The 13993-nt window shown below is 43.9% G+C and overlaps 1 protein-coding gene across 1 annotated transcript in view; it reads right to left on the bottom strand.

Annotated features, from left to right (window-relative positions):
* CGNL1 (cingulin like 1) overlaps window positions 1–13993 on the bottom strand; it is a 1082391-nt gene that overhangs the window by 950622 nt on the left and 117776 nt on the right. The window contains exon 4 of the mRNA XM_044078976.1: window positions 11388–11489. Coding sequence (XP_043934911.1) covers window positions 11388–11489 — 102 coding nt within the window. The remainder of the gene's footprint in view (window positions 1–11387; window positions 11490–13993) is intronic.

Raw genomic sequence — 13993 nt, 5'->3', positions numbered from 1 at the left:
ACAAGGGGCTGATCTGTATCAAAATGAGCTGAAATGGCTGAGGCATGGATTTTCATAGAATAGTAGGAGAGGCCACTATTGAGCAACTCCATTAGGTAGTCCAGGATAAGAGGGATGGAAGGTTGTGAGGTACTGCCCACTCTGAACTGGCTCCAGGAGCAGAATCCTTTCCATTTCCCTACATAATATTTTTGGTGCTGGGTCTTCTGGCCTCTGTGAAAATGTCCAGGACCTGTTTGCTTAACAGGGGCCCCCTGTTTGCCTTTAGAGTATTAGCCAAGGTGACAGACAGTCTGCAAGTCTGGGTGCCGCATTTCCCCCCTCCACCCAAGTCAAGTGGTCTGAGGTCAGGGGGAGCTACCTGGGAGGCTGTGCAGTAAGGGGTACCAATGCTGTTTGGGCCAATCTGGAGCAATGAGGATGGCCTTTGGTCTCTCCTCCCTTATCTTGATCAGTACCTTGGGAAAAAGAGGCAGTGGAGGGAAACCATACACAAAGAGGGAGTTCCAGGGAAAGGTCAAGGCATCCACCTTCCACACTAGGTGGTGATACTCCCTGGTACAGGATTTTTTCAGCTGGTGGTTGAGGTGCAAAGCAAAGAGATCCACCTCAGGAGTTCCACATTCCTGAGTGACATGCAAAGAGATTTTTCTGTGCAGCTGCCATTCGTGGGGGTCCAATATGTTTTTGGTTACATGGTCTGTCAGGGTGCTGTTGATCCCTGGTAGGTATTGGGCTATTAGGTGTAATCCCAAGGAGGAGGCCGTTACCCAGAGGTTCATGGCTAGCCTGCACAGAGGGTAAGATTGGGTCCTTCCTTGTTTGTTGATGTACCACATTACTGTGGTGTTGTCTGTTTTGATAAGGAGAACCCCTGGCCTGAGGTGGGGTTTGAAGGATGTCAGAGCCTTTTGTACTACCATCATTTCATTGTAGTTGATGTGTAAGAAAAGATGCTGGGCATCCCAAAGACCTTGGATGCACCTGCCTGCTAGGTGAGCGCCCCAAGCAATGTCTGAGGCGCTGGTGGTGATGGTCTGCCTGGTTGGGCTGAGGATGAAGGGAAGAACTTTGTTCATTGCACAGGCCCCTGCCCAACAGAGAAACTTGGTCCTTATACAGGGGGTCAGAGGGAGAGAGGTCTTTAAAGGCTGACAGTGCTAACACCAAAGGTTCTTTAGATATCACTAAAGTTTTCTCATGTGGAGCCTGGCCACAGGAATTATGAGGATGCAAGATGCCATGTATCCCAAGGCTTGCAGGAGCTTCCTCACAGTGAGGTGACTTCTGGAAACCAGCTAGGTAAAGCAGAGAGGCAGGAAGCTCTACTTTTCTGGGGATAGGAAGGCCATTTGTGATGCTGTGTCCAGCAGTGCTCCCAAGAAAATGATCTTCCTGGAGGGTGTTTGCTTTGATTTCTTCTCATTGATGGTGAACCCTAAGGAGGATGGGAGGATTTTGACACAGAGGAGGTCCTGGAGTAGCTTTTCTTTGCACTCTGCCTCAATGAGGCAGTTGTCAAGATAAGGGTAAATCTGTATATTTCTCTGTCTACAAAATGCTACGGCCGGGGCTAAGAATTTGGTGAATACCCTGGCAGCAAAAGGACAGTGCAGAGAGCTGAAAGTGTTGTGAGCCTGTTCTGAAGTGCAGGAATTTCCTGCAGGACTCCCTTATGGGGATGTGGAGGTAGGCATCTTTTAGGTCTAAGGTCACTAAAATACAGTTGTGTACGCTTACGATAAATGTAGATGTTCCGAGTGTATTCACTGTTGCAGTCATCACATTTGGGTTATCTGCTTGCAGTAGCCCTCAGTTGGCAAAGTCTTGGGTCCTGCTTTAGTTGCTGTCCCTTCTTCCATAACATCAGGGGCATAAAACATGCAGCCGACACCATTACATCAGTTTTTCTTGCCCCAGAGGTCAGGTTCCCCCCTAATGGGAAGCCATAAAATCTATAAATATACAAGGTTATACCTCCAACAAAAAAGCAAATACACCAAAAAGCTTTTCATCATAGTAAAGGAGAGTAGAGGTATAGCCAAAAAAGGTAAGGAGGCTGGAGGGAGGGTAACCAGGACTGCAACAGTGAATACACTCGAACATCTACATTTATGGTAAGTGCACACAACTGTACTATGTTCTTCATGTTTCACTGTTGCAGTCATCACATTTGGGTAGATTCCCAAAGCTAAGGATGGGAGGAGGAATTTAGATAGCATTAGGGCCAGCTATAAGGCCCTGCAAGACTGCAATGGCAAAGCCAGCTCTGGATTTAGAGAAAACTGGCAGATGGTAATGCTTGGTGAAAACATGTACAGAACTCTAGGAACACCTCTGAGAAAGGCTATAGAGGTAGATGTAGCCATGGTTGAGTGTGGTCTGATCCCCTGTGGGATAGGTTTTCCATGGTGTTTGTAGCAGAACTGAATATAATGGCCTATCCATTTGGAAATGGTTTGCTTTGAAATAGCATTCCCCTCTGCCCCTGCAGCAAAGGCCACCAGCAGTTGTTCAGATTTCCTTTGAGGTTTAGTCCTGTCCAAGTAGAATCTAAGTTGTCTGTGCACATCCAATGAGCGCAGTATCTATTCCCCTTTGTTCTGTGGATTAGGAAAAAAGGTTGGCAAATGAATAGACTGATTAAGGGCCACACTGGATACCACCTTGGGCATGATTGGTCCTGAGGGGCACCCTGTCCAAATGAAAGATGATGAAAGGCTCCACTGCCATAAGGGCCTGTAATTCAGATACCCTTCTTGCTGAAGTAACTGCTAAAAGGAAAGCTGTTTTCCAAGATAGGAATTTTAAGTCTGCAGTAGCAGCTGGCTCGAAAGGGAGAAGATTGAGTTTCTCCAATACAAAATTAAGGTCCCTGGCTGGAGTTGGAGCTCTCCTGGGTGGTCGTAAGTTTTTGGCCCCTCTGAGGAACTGCTTGAGCATTTGATGAGAGAAGAGGGGAGGTTCTGTGTTATAATGAGCTGAAATGGCTGAGGCGTGAATTTTGATGGAGGAGAAGGACAGGCCCTTGTGAAGCATCTCAGTTAAGTATGGTAAAATCTGAGGTAAATTGGGCACTGCTGTTCTCATCCCTTGAGATTGGTTCCAGGCACAGTATCTCTTCCATTTTTCAGCATAATATTTTCTAGTACTAGGCCGGTTCCAGGCACAGTATCTCTTCCATTTTTCAGCATAATATTTTCTAGTACTAGGCCTCCTTGCCTCTAAAATGATATCCATCACTGGTTTACTGAGGGATGGTAAAGGAGAGATTAGGTAATTAGCCAGGCTGCTAGGTTCAATGTTTGAACCTGGGGGGGTGCAGAATCTGGTTCTCCTGCTGAGACAATAGGGTAGGAGTCTGAGGCAGGGCACCATGGGGCCAACAGTGACACACAGCGCAAGAGGGGGTACCAGAGTTGGCATGGCCAGTCTGGTGCAATCAAAATCATCCTTGGTTTGTCTTGTTTGATCTTTAGTAGTACTTTGGAGAGCAGAGGCAGAGGAGGAAAGGCATAAACTGATAGGTTTTTCCAGCTGAAGGACACAGTATCCACTTTCCAAGCTTGTTTGTGGGGTGTCCTTGTCAAAATTTTTCCAATTGATAGTTCTGGGGGGAGGCAAACACGTCTATATCTGGGCTCCCCCATTTGCTTGTCAACATGTTGAAAATCCTTGGTTCCAGTTTCCACTCGTGTGGGTCAATGAGGTTTCAACTTACTTCGTCTGCTAGTGTATTTAGTTTTCCTGGCAGGAAATGAGCTTGTAGATGCACTTGGTAGCTCAGGGCTGTGTTCCATAATGCCATGGCTAGTCTGCAGAAGGGGTAAGAATGTGTACCCCCCTGCTTCTTTATGTACTACATAACAGTTGTGTTGTCCATCTTTACCATTAATTGTCCTGGAAGAATGTGGTCCTTTGAAGGCTGTCAGAGCATTCTGTACAGCTAACATTTCTTTTTGATTGATATGCAGGTGCATTTGACTTGGGTTCCATTTGCCCAGAATACACTTCCCTGCCAGGTGAGCCCCCCCCATGCATAGTCTGATGAGTCTGTTAGGGTATGGGCGGCAGGGGGTAGTGTGAATGGTAATCCCTTATTGTGGTGGCAGGCCTCTGCCCACCAAAGGAACTCTAGGCATACGCAAGGTATGATAGGAATCACTGCTTCTAGATCCTGAGAATGTTGACACCATAGGCTTTTTAGATACCATTGTAGTTTCCTCATATGCAGTCTTGCATATGGAATTAGAAGAATGCAGGAGGCCATGAACCCCAAGGCTTGTAGAATTTGCCTTGCAGATAGCAGGGTTTTTGCTGCCACTTGTTTGAAGTCGGTTGTCAAATGAATTTGTTTCTCTGGTGTAGGGAAATTCATCTGGGATGTTTTATTCAAGCTTGCTCCTAGGAATATCATTTATTGGCAGGGTACCAGATGTGCTTTATTTTTGTTTATGGTGTACCCCAGACAAGTTAGCACCCTTTGCACAAATGCCAGATGATTCAAAAGTATTTCCTGGCTTTCTGCCTGAATTAGACAATCGTCCAGGTATGGGTATATTTGAATATTTCTTTGCCTGCAAAATGCAATGACTGGAGCTAGGCACTTTGTGAATACCCTGGGCGCAGTAGATAAGCCAAAGGGCAAAGCAGAGAACTGACAGTGTGTGTAGCCTGCTTTGAAGCGTAGGTATCTTCTGCAAGATTCCCTGATTGGGATGTGCAGGTATGCTTCCTTTAAATCTAGTGTTGCCAACCAGGCATCTTTGCCTAGCATAGGGAGCAACTGGTGAAGAGTCGGCATTTTGAATTTTGGAATCACCAAGAAGGTGTTTAGAATAGACAGGTCCAGGATAGGACGCCATGAATTGTCTTTTCTGGGTACCAGGAAAAGTCTCGAGTAGAAACATTGTTCCTTTTCCTCTTCTGGTACCAATTGAATAGCCCCCATGCTTAAGAGAGAAAGTACTTGCTTTTGGGCCTCTGACCACTGATTTGGGGGGTAGATCTGGCCACCCACTTGGTGTTGGTAAGTCGTGGAAGTGAAAGCTGTATCCCTGGGACACTATTTAAAACCCATTTGTCCTGGGTAATGAGTTCTCAGTTCTCTGCATGAAGTGCAATCTTTCCCCCCAAAGGGGCAGTCAGTTGAGAAGTGCTTGGCAGTTTTAAAACGAAGTAATTGAGACAGTTTAACACAGGGGGTGTTTTACTACCCCCAGATTTGGAAGTGGAGGTCCCCCACTGCTTAGCCCTGTGCGTACCCCGGGACTGAAGCCTGGGAGCTCTGCTGGATCTGGGTTTGGACTGAAGGTCTGGAAGAAGCAGGAAAGGACCAATTCTTGGAAGGCCAATGCCTACTAAACGTTGGAGGTTGTACTTGTAAAAAAATCTTTAACAGTTTGCATAGATTTAGCTTTTTCCTCCATCTTTTTAAGAACGTCTTCTGACTTGTTGCCAAACAGGTGGTCCTGGTTTAAGGGATCATCCAGTAATTTTGCTTTAACATGATTGCTCCTTAAGCCAAGCATACCTTCTAAGTACAGACCCAGTTACAGCAGCCCTGCAAGATGCTGCTAGTGAATCAAAACCACATTGCAAAGTATGTTTTCCAGCTTGTTCAGCAGAATGCAGTAAATCCTGTAAAGCCTTATTTTCAGCACAATCAGGAATCAACATAATTTTCTGTTTAAGTAATCCAATAATATGCTGCTGATACTTTAACATATGAAACTGGCAGTTTAAGGCCCTAATGGCCAAAGTTGCAGAAGTGTATACCTTCTTACCCCATCTATCCAGCACCTTGGAGTCTCTATCAGAGGGAGTAAGATTTTTGGCAGTAGTAGCTTTAATGCCCTTGGGCCCCTGTGAAATGGTCTCAGGATCCGCAGTAGGATTTTTAAAAAGGAACTTATGAGAGTCAGGGACCCTGTAATATCTATCAGGTTTTCTGGTAGCAGGAGGTAAAGAATCAGGGGCCAAGCTAGATTCCGAAAAGGCATCATCAACAATGTCTAGTACAGGAGGTATGGCTAAAGGCCTGTGCTGGGGAAGGAGTAAGAAATCCCTAAGTCTCTTTTTAGAATCAGAGAAATCCTGACTTTCCCAATGAAAATGCTCCCTGAGGGTATGCAAGATTTCAACAAAAGAAAAATCCTCCGGGAGGGATGCAGAGGGAATAGAGTCCTCAGCATCAGAATCTTTATAGGCAGATAAGGATAAATCCTGGTCATCAGAGGAAACAGAAAATTCAGAATCCTGGTCAGAAGTATCATAAGCAAACTCAGTCCTAGGTCTCTTAGAGGGGGAAGGTTGGCTTCCCCTGATTAAAGTAATAAGGTCTTCATTCTTATTTGTTTTTTTAGGCATACAGGCCTGGTCATGCAGTCTGGGCATCAGTTTTCTAGGCATGGTTCAAGTTTTAGGCCTTGAAGAAGATGGCGCCGGGTTAATATGCAAGTCAGTAGGCCTGAATACACCCCCAGAAGCCGGTGCCTGCACAGCGGCTCCGGACCCATCCAAGGTAGAGACATCCGCAGTTTCCACAGTTGAAGCATCTCGCGGCATACAACGAATGAGTCTCAGTAGAGGCCTGCAAATCTGAAGTAGCGGGTATCAGGGGCTGCAAAAGCGCCTGAGTACCGGCGAACTGGCGACTGGCCTAGGAGAAGCATCGTCGGTAGCTTTGGACCTCGGCGGCCTGTCTCTATCTTTGTGTTTTTTTCGGAATGTCGGTAGTCGGATGGCTTACCAAAGACATGTCGGGATAATTGAACCAAGCACCAAAATATTTAGAAGTGTAAATATACCGATGATGGATAGTTTGTGGTTTAAATAAGGCACAAAACCGACAGCGAGGTACATCGTGGTCAGGGCCTAGGCAAGGAATACAGTATGAATGAAAATCTTTATGAGGTATTTGCTTTCCACAAGTAATGTAATTATTTACTTTTACTAACATCTGTTTAGAGCAAGGAAATGTTTCCCCAATGGGGTACTTAGCTTTTAGTTGAAGACTTCGGTTCTGAAACTCGAAAACGAAAATTTCAGGAGTCGGCCGACCGGCACTTGCGAACTGCTTCTGCTTCAGGCACCGCACGGCAAAAAAGACTGATGTAATGGCATTGGCAGCATGTTTTATACCCCTGATGACCTGAAGTCATGCAAGAAGGGACAGCAACTGACGCAGGACCCAAGACTTTGTTAATCAGGCCAAATGCGGGCTACTGCAAGCAGATAACCCAAATGTGATGACTGCAACAGTGAAACATGAAGACCATCCAGGCATTTTTTGTCAGCATAGACAGCAGCTGCTGCAAAGTTAGCATTCTGAATTTGGGGACTACCAGGGATGTGTTCAGAATGGATAGATCCAGGATGGGGAGCCAAGTGCCCTCTTTTCTGGGAACGACAGGTTCTACTGTTTGGACTTGTTTCAATGACTCTGCCCACTGATTTGGAGGCAAGTCTGGGTATCCTCTTGGAATTGGGAGTTCACTGAAAGAGAATTTGTATCCCTGAAAAATTATCTTTAAGACCCATTGGTCCTTTGTAACAGAAAGCCAATTTTCTTTGCAGAGGGAAAGCCTTCCTCCTAGCTTTTGGTGAGTGAAAGGAGGGCAGAGGGGGAAGAGGGAGTCATTGAGAGTTTTTGCCATAGAGGGATGGCTTAGAACTCCCTGCCTTTGGGGTAGAAGTGGTCCACTGTTTGGTTCTTTGCTGTCCCTGGGATAGGGGCCTGGATGGTCTGTCCCTGCAGGACTTACTTTGCCCCCGTCTGCTAGGTGCAGGAAAGGTCCAGTGCTTAGACAGAAAATTTCTGCTGAACTTAGGAGATTGTACCTGAAAGAAATATTTTACTGTTTGCATAGATTTTTGCTTTGTCTTCCATCTTTTTAAGCACCTCCTCTGCTTTTACTCAGAACAAGCGGTCCTTATCCAAGACTGCATCAATTAATTTAGACTTGACATGATCAGGGAGAGGTTATTCCTTTAACCATGCACGTCTCCTTATGACAGATCATGACACTGCTGTCCTGCTTGAGGCTTCTAAGGAGTCATATCCACAGTGTAATAAATAGTGTTTGGCCACTTGACAAGTAGAGTGCAGTAAATCTGCTAACTGTTTCAAATTGACACAATCAGTAAAGGTAGAAATCTTTTGCTTTAATATTTCCAAAGTGCGTTGATATTTTAACATATGGAACTGACAGCTGAGTTTGGCTGAGGTGTTTGCCTTACAAACACAAGGTGCAGGGTTTGAGTCTCACAAGGGATAATTGGCTAAGCTTAAAATGGCTCACAAGGGCAGTTAGCTTAGTACTAACCTATGAACCTATAAGTGCTCTGATAGCTAAGGTTGCAGAGGTGTATACTTTTTTACCCCATCTGTCCACAGCTCTGGAATCCTTGTCAGAGGGAATACAATTCTTAGCAGAGCTAGTTTTAGCTCCTTTAGGTCCCTGTGTAATGACCTCCGGGTCTGCAGCAGGATTTCTGTACAGGTATTTGTGAGAAACTGGTACTCTAATACCTGTCAGGTTTACTGTGAGCAGGTGGGAGGGCATCAGGAGTAAGCTGGATTCATGGAAAATATCATCCACCACCTCTAAGACGGGGGATGGCCAAGGGTCTGTGCTGGAGCAGGTCTAGAAACTCTCTTAGTCTTTTTCTTAGACTAAGGGAATTCCTGAGATTCCCAGTGGAAATGTTCCCTGAGGGTGTGAAGCGTTTCCCTAAAGGACAAGTCTTCTTGTGGGGAGGCAGAAGGAATGGATTCCTTGGCATCTGAATCCTCAAAAGCAGTCAGAGGTTGTTGTTCCTCTTCATAATCTGAAAAATCAGATTCCTCAGAATCCTGTTCTGTCAGTATTTCAGGAGAAGGGTGTATTTTCCTTTTAGAAGTTGTGGCCTGACTGCCCCTGATAAGGGAGATCAGATCCTCCCCCATTTTAAGCATTTGGCCTTGGGGTGGTGGAGCAGGGGTAAGATGGTGGCTCAAGGTAGATTTTCAAGGAGTTGCTTGGCTTCTAGGCTTAAGAGTATACATCAGTCTAAGAGAAACAGTAGTCAGATGAGAAGACGTCTTTTTTTGTCTAGATTCGGTTGTGCGAAAGGCCTCCTCGGAAGCTGGTGCCTGCGTCGCAGGTCCGGACCCAACTGAGGCAGAGACAACCAAAGGCTTGGAAGACTAAGAAGATTTCTGCGGCATACTGGACTCTGAAAGGGTCTCGGTAGAGGCCTTTGTAGATATTGTATAGGGCATCAGGGGCTGAGAAAGCGCCTCACTGAATTCCGGAGAACTGATGACCTGCTTAGCGGTAGAGTCGTCGGAAGGCTTAGCCTTGTGTGGTCTGTCTCTATCTTTATCTCTACATTTTTTCGGAATGTCTATGGATTGTTGGCTGATGGACACCATTTCGGAATGCAAAGATGGAAGACAAAAATACCTGTCTACAATAAGAACTCTACGATGAATTTTTCTCACGTTAAAGAGGGCACAGAACTGACAACGGGGAACATCGTGGTCTGGGCCTAAACAAGTGACGCAGTATGAATGGAAGTCTTGGTGTGGGATCTACTTTCCACAGGCGAGACAATTGTTAACTTTTTCGGACATCGGTTAGTGCAAGAAAAAAGGATCCCCAACGGGGTACTTAGCTTTAGACATTTTCAGCTGTAATTCAAACTCTGGTAGCAACTGACCAGCACACTTGCGAACTGCTTCTGCTACAGTCTCCACGGCAAGAAAGACTGATGTAATGGCATCGGCTGCCTTGCTTTATAGCACTGATGTCCTGACGTCAGTCAACAAGTGACAGCAGCCAATGCAGAAAAGCAATGACTCAGGTATTCAGGCTGGCCAAGGGCTACCACAGCAGGGATAACCAACATGTGATGACTGCAACAGTGAAACACGAAGAACATCTGCACCACTCCCGGTTGATATCTCTTTTTCTTTTGGTTCCCACCATCCCATTTTACTCTGTCACTAGTCAATTAACCAGCTTACCTTTCACATCACCCTATATCATCCCTTCTTATCATTAATACCATTTATTAAATTATGGTACCTAAACTATTAACTTGATATCTCCATCCAAATTTTTCTCCTTCCATACTTTGAGCTCTGTCACTTTAAATTATAATCAAAACTCTATAAATCAGAACATGTGACTCACCATTCTTATTGCATATCCGTCTGTCACTATGTTCTCCAATATTAATGTACTTGTTATTACTAATATTTTGGTTATGCATTTCTTACGATTTGAGCTTCTCTCCTCGTACCTCCACTGAACATGGGTCCCATGCCCTGCTGTACTTTAGTAGTAAACAAATGTCAAATATGGGAGAAAAATGTAACCCCCCCCCCATCATTCCATGTTAATGGGTGATCACTTCATACTGTTGAAACAGTCTATGCCACAGATGATCAAGCACGCTCATGCACACACATTTATTTATTTACAACTTGCTGCTTTTACACTTTTTCAAGATAATTATATTATTTTAGTAATACCAGCAAAACTCTGCCTCATGCCAGTTATGACCAAGAACTGGCATGCATGCTACTGGAGTAAAACTGAAGGCCAAGATATGGCTCAGGAGGCCTACAGTAATGGGGTTGCTGGCAAACTATTACAGTAATATATTCTGTGGGGGTGGCGGTGTCCTACTTGCTTAGTCTAGTTTCATGATTCCATACTGAAGTAGCAGTTTTTTTACATCACTGTTTTCTGTTTATTAGGCTGTGCTACGTGTTAATCTGAAATACTGCCATAAATAAGTCAATAAGTGCCTGCAATGAGCAATTATTGCAGTCCCCGTGTTATTTTTGTTTAACTTTTATCGTTTTTATCAAAACTGGCAGAGTAAGTGGGTTGGGTAAGGCAATTCACCCCTAAGGAGGTTCTGTTTCCATGTAAAAATGGGTGAAAGCCAAGTCAGGGCAAAGAATTAACCTATGTATACCCAAAGTGGCCAGAAAAAGGTTGGCTATTCAGTCATGCCATTTTCTCCTAAAATGGTTAAATTAACAAAAGAAACAAAAACACTAAACAGAGTAAAATAAATTGAAATTAATACATCACAGCAATAATTCAGGCTAGGTTACAATCTGTCTGCACCCTGGCAGCCAAAGAGCCAAGCATAGATAAATCCAGCAGTAACCCAAACCCTGTGATTATTTGCTGCTTATTTAAGTGCCACGGAAAAGTGAACATTCATTTCGGAAACAAATGAGTAAGTTATTATTAATACATTTTTTCTTATACCCAGTTTAAGATAAAACATAACATTTATGGTATCTCATTTGAAAAAGAAAATTAATTACATATATTTGTGTGTGTTCTAAATGAAAATTCTCCTATTTTTCTGGTACCTACCTTTGTTTGCTCACCCAGTTGTTTCTGGAGATCAGAAACTTTCTTCTCAAGTGCATGTTTCTGTTCAAGCAGAGCTCTAACTTCATCTGATGAGTCTGGAGACTGAAACAAAGCCGAGACATATTCGACATTAATGTCCATATAAATGCTGCCCACATATAGTTTCACAACCCATTTAACATTTTTTTTTAATGACAGTAAATTACAAAACACTCTTGGCAGTGTCAGCATATACCACTATATGCAAGTAAATGCACATGGCAGAAAAACATGGCCTACATTTTGCAGAACACATGTTGCTTGTTAGTGGCTGTACAAGCTCTTTACAGTGTACTGTCAACTGCTTTCACAAGCACATGTCCACTTTTCATCATACATTCACTACAGAAATGCAGTAGCTTGAAACAGCTATGCACACAGTATTTACTGTTTTTATACACCAGGTGTTTCAAACATTATAAATTTCATGATGTCGCATTGTTATCATAACAGTTCAATCCCATTTTATACCAGGTTATCTTCCTACCTAGATATACAAACAAATGCCAAATTTGAGGTACAAATCCTGTCTTCTCACCCTTCTTTGGTACACTTTTTGTCCCCCCCCCCCCCCCAGAATGCCTTCACTTGATGTGCACCTCTCTCCAGTTCATGTCCCTCTCATATCACCATTACTGCTAAAGCTAATCTCCTCAGGATTTCCTACCTTTTCTTCCATTTTTTTATGGGAATGACTGCTGTTCCCACAGGTCCTTTCCAAAAAGCAGCCTGTCCCTTCCCATAGCTGGCACAAAGATATTTCTTTAATTACCTATGCCCCCCTCTCCTGACAAAATATCTTACAGCTACAACTATGCACCTACAGTACGTTTGATGAATTTCCATACTTTTATTTTCCAAAATCCTTCAGGACACCCACAATGATCATAAACTACTGTAAAATGTATTAAATGAATTTATATTTTACTTTATTTATATTAAACAGTCCTGACAAACTGTTTTTTTTCACAATATACCTTACTTTGGGAGAGGTTCAGTTTTAAGTAAGCTTTTTGTATATAGACCTCTCCATCATCCCTTTTTCAGTATAACCCATTCCCATACCTCTCAACCTCTTAACACAACAAATCTGGACAAAGCCAAAAATAATAGGGGGACAAAGCCCCAAAAATAGGAACAAATTCTGAATACTGCTGTTATAAACTTAGAAAGTTGCTAGAAAGTACAGTTTTGTACCTACCATAAATGTAGATGTTCGAGTGCTAATACAGCTGCAGTCATAACAGATGGGTTCTCCTGCCATCAGGCAGGTCCTCGGTCAGCCGAATTCCAAAGTCTAGGTCTGGCGTCGGTTGTCGTCGCTTCTTCCCTGATGTCAGTGCGAGAGGGGTATAAAAGAACCAGCCGACGCCATTTTCTTCAGTTTTTCTTGCCCCAGATGTCAGGTGCTCCCAGAAGAAAGGCAATACATAAATTTTGTGTAATAAAGCAATGCCATATAATCAAAATACAGTAGTGCAAGCAAATACACCATAAATGAATACCCCAATCAGGTTGTATGAGGAGGTGTTAGCCAATAGGCCTGTCCCAAGAGGGGAAGGAGGGAGGGAAACCTGGACTGCAGCTGTATTAGCACTCGAACATCTACATTTATGGTAGGTACAAAACTGTACTATGTTCATCGTGCATACAGCTGCAGTCATAACAGATGGATAGAATCCCAAAGCTAAGTAAGGGGTGGTAGGCACTAGGTGGAACTAGGAGGAGCCAGGATGCCCTGCAAGACTGCAGTGGCAAAGCCTGCTCTAGTTTTGGAGTATAATGGTAGGTGGTAGTACTTGGAGAAGGTATGCACAGAACTCCAAGTGGCTGCTTCCAAAATATCTTTGGTAGGAACTCCTCTGAGGAAAGCTGCAGAGGTAGCTGTGGCCCTTGTGGAGTGAGATCTGATGCCTGCAGGTACAGTTTTGCCATGAAAAGAGTAACAAAAGCGTATGCAGTGGGCTATCCATTTTGAGATTGTCTGTTTGGAAATTGGCTTCCCTTGAGCTCCTATAGCATAGGACACAAAGAGCTGTTCTGATTTTCTGAAAGGCTTTGTTCTGTCCAAATAATAATGCAGTTGTCTGTGGATGTCCAAGGAATGTAGTAATCTCTCCCCTTTGTTTTGAGGATTAGGATAAAAGGTAGGTAAGTGTATAGCCTAATTCAAAGCTATCCTGGATACCACTTTTGGCATAAAGGAGGGGTTGGTTCATAAGGAAACTCTGTCCTGATGAAAGATGATGAAAGGCTGCACAGCCATGAGGGCTTGTAGTTCCGATACCCTATGAGCTGAGGTAATAGCCAGAAGGAAAGCGGTTTTCCAGGACAAATATTGCAAATCTGTTGAGGCAGCTGGCTCAAAAGGAGGCAAGGTCAGCTTTTCTAGAATGAAATTGAGATCCCAAGCAGGTATTGGTTGTTTCCTTGTGGGGTTTCATATTCTTAGCCCCTCTGAGGAACTGTCTTAAGAGGGGATGAGAGAATAAAGGTGGATCAGTGTTGTATTCTGCAGAAATGGCTGAGGCATGAATTTTGATGGAGGAGAATGAAAGTCCACTGCT

This window comes from Protopterus annectens, chromosome 7.part1 (genome assembly GCF_019279795.1).
Source record: "Protopterus annectens isolate FY-2018-M chromosome 7.part1, PAN1.0, whole genome shotgun sequence".
Lineage (NCBI taxonomy): Eukaryota > Metazoa > Chordata > Ceratodontiformes > Protopteridae > Protopterus > Protopterus annectens.
The sequence above is the reverse complement of the archived record's forward strand: the minus strand, read 5'-3'. Positions and strand labels throughout refer to the sequence as shown.